The sequence below is a fragment of the Trachymyrmex septentrionalis genome, unplaced genomic scaffold (assembly GCF_001594115.1).
Source record: "Trachymyrmex septentrionalis isolate Tsep2-gDNA-1 unplaced genomic scaffold, Tsep1.0 scaffold81, whole genome shotgun sequence".
In the NCBI taxonomy this organism is placed as follows: Eukaryota; Metazoa; Arthropoda; class Insecta; order Hymenoptera; family Formicidae; genus Trachymyrmex; species Trachymyrmex septentrionalis.
Window position 1 is genome coordinate 1,235,974 of NW_017305997.1, and position 11,391 is coordinate 1,247,364.

General features: G+C 35.0%; 1 protein-coding gene across 2 annotated transcripts in view; it reads right to left on the reverse strand.

The window, feature by feature from the left end:
* Window positions 1-9,385, reverse strand: part of LOC108754876 (von Willebrand factor A domain-containing protein 8) — a 17,113-nt gene extending 7,728 nt beyond the window's left edge. The window contains exons 1-7 of one of the 2 annotated variants that reach the window (XM_018497516.1): window positions 9,294-9,385; window positions 8,977-9,202; window positions 8,799-8,879; window positions 7,377-7,786; window positions 6,633-6,797; window positions 393-551; window positions 85-315 (exon numbers count right to left, since the gene is read on the reverse strand). In XM_018497516.1, the coding sequence (XP_018353018.1) occupies window positions 85-315; window positions 393-551; window positions 6,633-6,797; window positions 7,377-7,786; window positions 8,799-8,879; window positions 8,977-9,085 (1,155 nt within the window). In that variant the 5' untranslated portion in view covers window positions 9,086-9,202; window positions 9,294-9,385. Of the gene's footprint in view, window positions 1-84; window positions 316-392; window positions 552-6,632; window positions 6,798-7,376; window positions 7,787-8,798; window positions 8,880-8,976; window positions 9,250-9,293 lie in introns of those variants that run through there. The other variant, XM_018497517.1, reaches the window with a different exon arrangement.
* Between the last annotated feature and the right edge of the window lie 2,006 nt (window positions 9,386-11,391).

The following is an 11,391-nucleotide window of genomic DNA, read 5'->3' on the forward strand; positions in this document are numbered from 1 at the left end:
ACAATAATGAGAAAGCTGCTTTTTCTGCTGAACGTAGCTAATTAATATAGGAATAATGTAAGCGAATAATTATTTATAGCTTACGTGAAAACTTGTTTTTACGTTATCGCGTTTTATGCTGATCTCTAAGAAATCGTCAATCTTCTTGGCAATGTCTACTTTACTAGTAACGGTACGCTTCGTTTTAGAATCATTCGATACGCTAAATGTTCCAAGGATATCCTCGACGGCATTCTGACCCTCCTTACCCAAAAATAGTTTGTACGGATAAAATCTATAAAAAACGTCGTACACCGACAAGTCTGGGTTTTTATCCTAAGCACAAATACGCGAAATTAGTATAAAAATGATGACAAAGCGCCGCAGTATCAATGCAAGAGCTAGAAATTTACCATAATAAAAGCGGCCGACGACAAATTGTCCAAAGGAAAATCTGGCAGGCCTATGGTGACGGCTTCTGGGGTAACCAATGTATGAGCACATGATAATAATTGCGACAATTTCCCAGTGTCGACGTTTGGCGCTAAGTTTCTCAAGCCCTCGAATTGTTCCTTAAAAATCAAATCTTGATATACGATACTTTGACATTCCAATAAATATGCTAAAATTTAAATAAATTATTTAACGTACTCTTTAAATTCTTTGGAATCTCACTTTAAAGAGTGAAAGTTGAGCCAGTCTTGAAAAAGACTTAACTTCAATCTTTAAGAGCAAAATTTCATTCTTTACAGTGATATTCACTCTAAGAGTTGTAAAGTGTAAACTGTGTAGCTTTTTATTTTCTACAGAACGAAGGTATGATACTATCAAACGAATATGATTGATGTTTCTATATTAAAAACTCTATCAGAAGAAACGATTGAGTTTCCGATCATTAAGTAAACGTAAAGAATTTATGCTTAATATAATTAAATAGAATTACGTTCGCGAGAAACTGATAACAGCCTGATAACATTTCGCGCTCGAGCACTGCAGTAGTCACTCAGCCGACGAAAGTTCCCAACTAGGAAAGTTTACGGGACTGCTATGTACGGGGCGTAATATATTTAACGTTACTTAACGTCTATCTGCGGTGCGTTGAACTACTCGAATTCGGTGCAGAGTTATCTTCCCATTACTTCTCCGCCTTCGTCGACATAGTTGGCATTCAAGGGAGAGGGAGAGAGATAGAGAGACAGAGAGGAACTCGGCGGAAACGTGCACGTGAGGAATGTTATATATCGCGATTCGGTACGAAACGGTCCTCCTTCCGAGAGAGTGATTAACACCGAGAGCTTTCCAACATTGCGCCCACGAGCACCGAATGAATAACTACCACTCGGCACGGAAGCGAGATATCCGCCCACCCTCAGAATTTCCATCGAAAACTTTCAATCGGACGGGTTATAATCTCGAGCCCTCGATCGGCCGTAATTGCGGCGTTGGCGGAAATGTGGTTTTCGTGACTCGTCCCCGACACCCGCCGTGAAAATAGAAGAAATGGAGAATCAATTTCGCCGAAGCGTCCTGTAACTCCATCGAAACCACGTTCGATTATTACGCATTCGTCGACAGTCCCGCAGTTATCAAAACGTACATTGCGCCGATTTCGAGGCGGACAAATAATAAATATATATAATAATAACCGACGACCGCGGTATCGTCGCGATTAAATTACGAACTTAACGTGAAGTCCGAGCTCGGAAAAGTTCGCAGTCTTCTTTCAGAGATGTGTCACCGAGCTATCAGGACATTAACCGGCTATTTCGCAAACACGCGATTCTCCATTTTCAGCAATTTCCATAGTTCAATGCACTCGCGTCTGAGATCAACTATTTATATCGGATAAACTGTTATTATTTCAACAACGATATTTTTGCAACTTTAGACTTAACATTACAGAAGTGTAATAACTTTAGTGTATATTTAAGAAATTTCTAGTTGCCATAAATTGCTATGTAAGATCAAGTATTCTCATGCCACTCACATCTAAATAATAACCGTGAATAGAGGTCGGACTTAAATTATGGCAACATTTTTCTGAAGGACATCCATCAGCTGTAAAGTCAAACTTCCATTTTAATACGCCGACTTTCACGATGATTGATTATTAAACGACGATGCCGTGTATGTAGAAAATAGATGTCCGCACATCCCTCTTTCTCTATCAAGTTTTATTGCTCCGAAAATAGGCGCCGGGTATATTATAAAGCTGTCTTGTGCGATTCTCAAACACGCCGCTCTATTATTTTCGTTCGCTATTGTAGCGACTGCCAGGAGTTTTGCGAAGGTGGCACATAAGTCAACGAAGTCACGAGCAACATATAATCCATATGAAATGCAAAGCCTAATTCCGATTTAATCCGAATAACATTGCACATAACATATATAATTATATAAATTATAAGATTTAATAAATATATAAATATACATATAATAAAAGTACAATGTAATTCTTCGTGTATTTGTTTAAAGTAAAATATAATAAAAAGAAAAAAGGAAAAAAAAATTCTAAAAAAACTCTCGAAAACTCTTAAAAAATGTCTAAAAGAAAAAGAAACGAGGGCTATTGAAAATGCAGGCGAAATTGGAGCGTTAATTCACTTGTATAAAAATAGTCTTTAACGGTTTACTGAACTATTTTGAATAAAGACCATTTTTACACAAGTCAATTAGCGCTCCAATTATCACGCCTACACTTTCATTTTAATTCTTATTTTTACACTTTATTTCTTTCTGACAACAAAAAGGTAAAGCTATATCCTTTTTATATTTGAAATTATAATATTCGTAACTTTATATTTGTGACATCCTTAAATTCTTAGATTTAAAAAATTTTTTTAAATGTTTTTAAAAGTTTTTGAAAATAAGCTATATTTTATGAAAACAAAATCGTATCATAATTTTAATTATTATTTAAATTATTCATTATTTTAATCATTATTAAAATATATTTGTAAATTATCTGTAAATTCTCTGACATATGTGTTTCTGGGTTCATTTCTGCGCGTGACAGCAATTTCTACGGACAAGCAATATATAGTATACTACGCTTCGTGACAGATAATATTCCTTTCATGAGAAATGGTTTAAATACTCCAAGCCGTATAATTATTTTGAAGTTTTAAATGATCTTTTATATGAGTTTATTATTAACTGAGTTCTATTCAGTTTCCAACCGACGTAAAATAAGGCGATGTCTCCGTCGACTTCAATTCTCTCTCAACAGATAATAACGAGTTTGCGACACGGCTCCGGATTAATTCTCAACAAAAACGCTATCTATCGTTGAATGTCGAGTCGCATCGCAAAGTACAATTAAATAGAAAGAGAATAATCTTGTGTAAATTTTGTCATTTGTTAAATAATTGGATTATTGCAAAAATCTTGACACTTTTTGGAGAGATATTTCATTTGTAACATGTCTACATGTTTTTAAGAAATTTTGGTAATTATATAATATTCGATAAAGCAAAGTTTCAGCTTTAAAAATCTGTTTTTTTAATTGCGATATGCAATGATTTTTAACAGAGTTATGAGCAATTAAAATCTGTATGTGTTCCTTTTATTTCATTCAAATAACTCAGTAACAAAAAATCTTAGGAATATTAAAAAAAAAGATTTTGTAAAGAAAACTTTTAGCTTTTATATTAAAAGTCGAAAAGTTTCGCAAATTTTTTTTAGGCACATGACAAATCGAGGAAGTGAGAAGAAAATTTCCCATTTTGTTCACCTTATATAGTTTTTTCTATGTAAAAATAATTAAACTCGTAGAAATTCGTATAATAACTTTTCGAAAGTAGAGATTTCAAGTTTAAAATTATTTTTTTAATTTAAAATTTGTTTATTTTGACAAAGCCAAAGCTGCTTTACAGCTGCTTGAATCCATATCTCAAAAAAATGTCAAGATTTTCTAAATGACCCATTAAATAATAGAAATGTATCAAAAGAATTAACTGCAAATTTTCTTGTCATAATAACCCTGAATAAAATGATTTAAAAGTTTTGACTATCAAACATTTTTCTGCATTGAAATATTATAGATATATTATTTAATAAAACTTATTTATAAAAAAATTTATAATTTTGCATAATTAATTTAATAAATACTTTACCTTTCTGCAGGCCATCTGTCAAAAAACACGCATTACAACTACTATCATTTCAAAACCTCATAAAATACATGAAGTTTTTGAAAATAATAATTGCACAGTCATTTAAAAGAAAAATGACCATATAAACTGTTTATTAAATATCATTGACCACAAATGTTCGCTTCTTTTCCCTTTCACGCTGACAAATACAAACTCACAACGCGGTATCGAGGTAGTGACGGTAAAAAGAATGTCAGACGCAGGTGGAACGATGACAGACGAAAATGGAAACGGGCGTTTGACTGGCGTTCTATCATTCAATCGCAGGCAAGGGATTCCAGCGAGGACGCCCGTTTCTCAACGGAACTGAAGTTCGGCATGACAATGTGTAGCTGTAAACGGCCGGACGGAGACCACGTGGCCGACCGATCGTCCCGTGATTCATCTTCATTGCTCAAATTGTCCTCCTCCATGATTCGAGTTCGTTCTTTCAAATCGATGCTCTCTTCCTTCCGAACTCCGTCCTCTTCCATCTTATCTTTCACCCTGGATAATCGCTTCCGCGCAAACTTCGTCTCGCACTCCAACTTAAAATTCTTCTGCAGTTTATAATTCTGCACAACTATGCGCTCTTTCTCTGTGATCACCGAACTCTCGCGCGTCTGTGAGAGATGCCTCCTCCTCCTGGCGACGCTCCATCGCCGATGTTCTCGGACTCTCGGATTCTCTTCCGTCTCAAGCTCGTAATCCTGCGCCCTTCCGGAAAGATCCAGCCACTGTAACACCCTCTCGGACAACGGATTGCAATGCGCGTCGGATGATCTATCGGTTTGCTTACATTCCGTCATAACGGAGAACACGTCTCGCTGCAAGTGCAACGATTGCCCAACGTTGCTATTGTAATCAAAACTCTCGCTCGACGGAAACGTCGTTTCTACGTTTTCCAACGTTTCATAATTCTCGCGATCCTCGTCCAACTTGTCGCCGTTTACGTAAATCTCCAGGAGACCCCCGTTTTTTTCGTTGCACATCCTCGTGCAGGGTGGAGCGGATTGTCTGCGTACGATCCTCGGTGGGATCTTGTTGTCTGGGAAATTCTTCTCCACCACTACGTGCAGATTCATAAAGCAGTTGTTCAAGCGATCCAGCCTGGTCTCGACCTGTTGATGTTTCGTGGGAAAACTCTTCTCCATGGACGCTCGCGGATGTCGACGTAGCCGTGAATTAACTACGGGATCGTCGGGCGTCAGGACAGCGTGACGCATACCGTCCACCCAGACAGTTCGAACGAATAAAGGCCTCTCCGATGATGCCCATATAGCCGGCATAACGCGATACCGTGTGCGCAAAGGTATTAATAATTATCTTGAGCGGTAAATAACGTTTCAAGGTCCGATAAAAAAAAAACTTGACGCTCAATTTTATTTCAGGATTCAATAATTTTATACCCTAACACCGCGCAATAAATAACTAAGGTTAGATTTAAAATTTAATGTCTGTAATTTATCATTTATTTAACGCGTTGTTCTGAGTTATATAAATTGTCGGTGGTAAAAAAAAAACGACAGATCAATGCTCGACAGTTGACATTCTCTCAATATCCTTTACTAATAAATAAACGAGGATAACGCATAAATATTATTCCGCGGATGGCACCGTCTCGCGAAAAATTTCAAACGAAACGGGAAGACGTAATCCGTAATTATATTCGTGTCGTCGCGATTGACATTACCGCGCTATCGAACTGCGCCAGGGCTTGGAGAACCGACGGCTTCGCGTTTCCTCCTTTAATACGTAAGCTGCCGTTTGAATCCCGACGTATCGACTCGCGGGCGTGCACGGGAGGACAGGTAGAGTTTCGAAATTCGACTGCTTGGGACACGCGATCCAAGCCCCGCGCGGTTGCCTGTGACCATAGCGCAGCCACGAGCCCGCGTTTATATGCGAACGAGAGGATCACCGGAAGGAAGGGATGGGGCGGTACCCGCGGAGGGGGTTGTCGTGCGACCTCTGCACCCCATGCCTAATGGTACGCCACTCCCGGCCCCATAAATCAGACGGAAAGTTTCGCGAGTTATTACCGCGCGCGCGACCGGTCTCCTTCGAGACGCGCGAGCGGATAGTTTTACATACGACATTCCCTCAAAGTTCCCGTTAAATTATCAAATTGTTGCTTCCTCGTACTTTTATAACAGTCGCATCTGATAGTCGAACGACTGAGAGCGTAATTGAGACATAAATCAGACTTATGTCCCTTAATTGTCGGAAGGGGATAATTTTAATAATGAGTCAGGCAATCGTACGTATGAATAGGTATGATCGCGAATTTCCGCGACGAAGTTTTGATGAAGCCGCATCGCTATACAATCAGAAACTTGTTTAATGACTTTTCTGAACGTTACTTGGATTCGATATAGCGCGCGATATATTCTGAAAACGTAAGACTGATATAACATTTTAACGCAGAACCGGTAACACGAAATCTATTTATTCGGTTAATTGATCTCTGGCCGATGTTATTAATTTTTTTTTTAATTATACGCACTTGAATGTACTTACCTCGAACGTCGGAGGTGGAATGTGACGAGCCTGGAACCTAGATCTGAGAGGGGGATCTAAAGGATGACCAGGATATCGCGGTGATGGTAAACCCAGTGCTATTACTATGAAATCTTCACTGACTCGCACAAGACGCCATTTGTCCAACTCCGCCTGAGTATGCATCTGCAAATAATCCCCCGCATATTACTTACAAATAATTAGGTTGGAATTAGGTCTGTTCTTTTCAATTCAAGTTCTTGAATGGTTCATTTTTCTTCCTTTTCTCTTCATGTTGGAAAGAAAAAGAGAAAGGATGAACCGTGCAAGAAGTTCAGTTAAAAAGAACAGGCTAATAGTTTCATGAAGAAATCACTCAGCACAAAAGTCCAAAATTAGGACGTAATATATTTTATAAAAAAACTCCTAAAAGACATCTTAAAGACATCTTTTATCGGGAATCGTCTAAAAGACATCTTGTATAAGGTATTCATACTTCGTTCTTATATTCAAGACCATATTATAAGTACAGTCTTAAATTAATCATTAAAATATTCATAATAATAATTTTTATTTCAAGACTGTCCTAAATAACGTCTTAGAACAGTTAATACGATTCTGTGATTGGTTTATGACATCTTATGACGGTCTTCGAATATAGTAAGAACAAACTATGAATATTGACTTTAGATATCTTGTGTCCCAATTTTAAACTTTGTGTTGTCTAGGCACGGAACTCTACGTAAATCACAGAGAGATTCATACCTTCAGTAATTTATCGTAGCGGGACGCCGGAATAAGAAATCTACCGTCTTCTAAATGCATCTCGCGATTCTCTAGTAAATTGTTTAATACGGGCAACACGTTCCGCTCCGCTTTTTCCACACCTTCGATCAAGAGAACTCGCCCATTGGTCGCAGCCCTCACCGCGCTCTGATCGTGATAGTACGCGGTACCGCTTTTGATTTCTCTCCTCTGCTTCAAATCTGCTTCTGTCGTGTCGCGAGTAAGCGCGATAAATTCTAGTTCTCGTCCCGTTAACTCTAGGAAAGCAAGCGCGAGCTCGCGCCTCCTTATACCCGGTCCGCCCATCAAAAACATATCCTGTCGCAAAACATCCTTTTGAAGCATCCATTTCAAATGCCTCAGCGACTCCTGAGAGTGGCTACTTAATACTGTTAAAAAAATAAAAAATAGCAATAGAAAATTAAATTGAAAATAAAAATAAAAAATAAAATAGCAGAAAATTAAATTGAATTCTTAACGATCTATTGCATAGTAAATATTAACAATAACATTATATCGATATTATAATTTCATATTCAACAATAATTTCTTACTTAAAAAAATAGGATTGTTTTCTGTAATTAAACTAATATACATTTTTGGAATTTAAAATAAAATAAATATATTTTAGTCGACGCAAACTAAAAATAATACAATCAACGTTATAATTTTGTAACAATGTAATTGTTATGTAATACAATGTGTTGCTGAGTAAAAAATTATAACATTGACATGCAATACTTCCAATCTGTGTCAATTGAAATATTTGATATTTAGCAATGCGAGAAAGAAAATACTAGTGCAGTTTATCAATTGTATAACAAAATTTTATGTAAAGTATCAATTGTATAACTTTTTCTCTAGAATAGAAACGTGAAAGTGAAAATTTTAATGCATACACATACTTTTTAAATTTTTTAGAGTGAAATCTTATTCTAAAGAGTGAAAATTAAGCCAATCTTGAAGAAGAATAATTCAATTTCAATCCTTAAATGAGATTTCACTCCAAGAAATTTAGAGAGTATGTGTATGCATTAAAATTTTCACTTTTCACGTTTTTCCATCCTAGGAAAAAAGTTACATGATCGATAGCCAGAAATAAAAAAAAACAGATTTAATGTTACATACAACATGTGTTACATTTATATTATTGAATAGGACATTATAACCCAACCAGAACAACAAATCACGATAACAACAAAATGACATTAAAATGAAAATCGAAAATGATTGAAAAATGACTTTTAATGATCATTTTAGAATCATTTTGATATCATTTTAATATTATAATAACTTGTTGTCTTTGGAAATAGTTATGTAATGTCAGTATTAGTTGGTATTTATCAGGTAACTACAATCTTATAAAGCAACAATCTTTAAGCAACAAAATGCAATACTAACAGTATTTTCTTGGAACGTATTCTGGATTACTTGCTGGCCTCACTTCTTTCGATACATCAGCGATAGTCACGACTATGTTCTCTAAAAAAAGATGAACATTAATCTGTGACATGCATTGTTGAAAAGAAGAATAAAACAGTAACAAATCGTCAGGTAAAGTTAGATGCCAAAAGCTCACCTGATTTACAGCGTACGAGGGATGATAGGTTAGGCCAGAATCTACCAGATCGCTGCAAAATTCGATCTGCTGTTGACAGACAGCGAGAATTCCGGAGAACAGATAACATCTCAAAGCGGCGTCTTAGATCCTTTTAAAATCATGCTATCAACAACTCGCGGCGGCGATTATCAAACGCAATTTAAACGGAACAGATGACAAGCGTCTTAAGGCGCCGCAAAGTGTTCTGAAATAATCACACACTCAAAATTAGTTAAATCTCGTGTTATTATTTTCTACACTTTAAATGGGAAAGAAGAGCTTTGTATTATATTTACTCGGCCATACGTTATCGGGCGATTGAAAACACAGATTTAGAAATCTGTGATTTAAAGACATAACCAAGATCGTCGAGCGATCACGTGGTCGAGATTGCATGAATGACAATGCGATCTGGAGCAACACGTGCGTCACACGCGTGTGCGCAACGCTGCCTTTAATGTTTTATTTGTATTGTACAATATATAGCGCACTTTGTACACCTTTTTTGTTATTAACACTAAAATAAATAATGACGTAATTATAAATCGAGTATGTAGGAAAAAACCGTAAATACGTGACAAAACATCCCATTTTATTTACGAAATTTGATATTGACGATGCTCGTAGATCAAAACCTCAAAACAATTTGATACGCAGCTTTTTTTTCAAATAATCTCACTGAAAATGTACATTATAAATATAATACACAGAATTTTTGTTTTATTTCATGATGCAATGATGTCTATACATGTCATATATGGTACACTGTACAGGATAATTTTTAATATGCATGTCGATACTTCAGGACATAAGTCTAAAATACACTGAACAATATATTAATTTTTAGTAAATATTTGAATAATACTATATACAAATGTTCATTTGCAGAATATATAGTATAATATATAGGAATAAATATTTGTTAAAAAAAAATATTTATAATTAAATGAAATTAATGTATACATTTATACACACATTAAATACCGGCATTATTTAAACACAAATATTTAATACAAATATATATTTTTCTCTCAACGTAGAAAAGAAGATTATAAGAAAAATTCTTTCGTTTTTCAAATTATATGACTTATATTTATGTGATATTCTTTTTTATTTTGGACTTTAGATATCCTGAAACATAAATATATAATTATTATCTATAATTAATAATCGCTGTGTATTATACGTTACATGGAATGGAGTAGGAATCAAAGTTCGCATCGAATCAATCATGATGAATAAAATGAGAATTACATTAACATATTATTTTTTTCCCTAATTTTTATTATATGTTTTGTTATCACATTAACCAGTATTACAATTCACTTAACGTGACGCTATAGCTTTATGGTTGGTATTTACTTAGCCATGTATATACACTGGGCAACAAAATTAACGCAACACCTGTTCACTCTGCAAAAATAGGCAAATTTCAAGATACAATAACTTCGTCAAAAATTGTCGTATCGGGATGTTTAAAAAAGCATTTTACAGGTAGAAACCTCTACTTTTCGGATCGCTATTTAAAAAAACGGTCTCATTGAGATTTCATATAAAATTTTGAGGTCTGATATATCTTCATTTATGTTTGTGTAACTTCATGAAATCTTAATGATACCGTTTTTTTAAATAGCGATCCGAAAAGTAAAGGCTTCTACCTGTAAAATTTTTGTCGAAGTTATTGTATCTTAAAATTTGCCTATTTTTGCAGAGTGAACAGGTGTTGCGTTAATTTTGTTGCCCAGTGTATAATCACTAAAAATTGTAACGTTAATAAAATCACAAAATCAAAATAAAATAAAACATTTATTTTACTGATAAATTTATAAACCATGCGCTCCTTTATATATCAAGATATATATATTGAAAGGTCAAATTTTAATCGATATTGATTAAATATGAAGCAAGCATTCAGTAGCTGCTAATAGTAAGTGTACACAAATTTAGTTGCACATATCACACATGTACAAAAAAGAGTATCGCTTTAATTCTATTCTTTAAACAATAATCAAAACTTCTATATAAAACTTTGCACGAAAATACTACCCTATAACGCATAATAATAATTTCACATTCTCTCTCCCTTATGTAATTGCTTACTTAATTTATCCCAGCTATTGAGAGAGCATTTAAAATACGACATACATTATACATAGTACAAAAGTTAAGTTAGAGTTTAGTGCCTATACGATATATCACATATTTTTATGAGATACATAGATTTAAGGCCTATTTACATCATTTCTAAAAGAGAAGGATCAGATTAAAGCATACACATTTCCGACTGCTGCGAATTACGTATAATCATTGCATAATAATTTTACATCCGCAAATTTACGCTGATAAAACGTAAATTTTATGTTTGCGAAAAGATATATATATATATATATATAT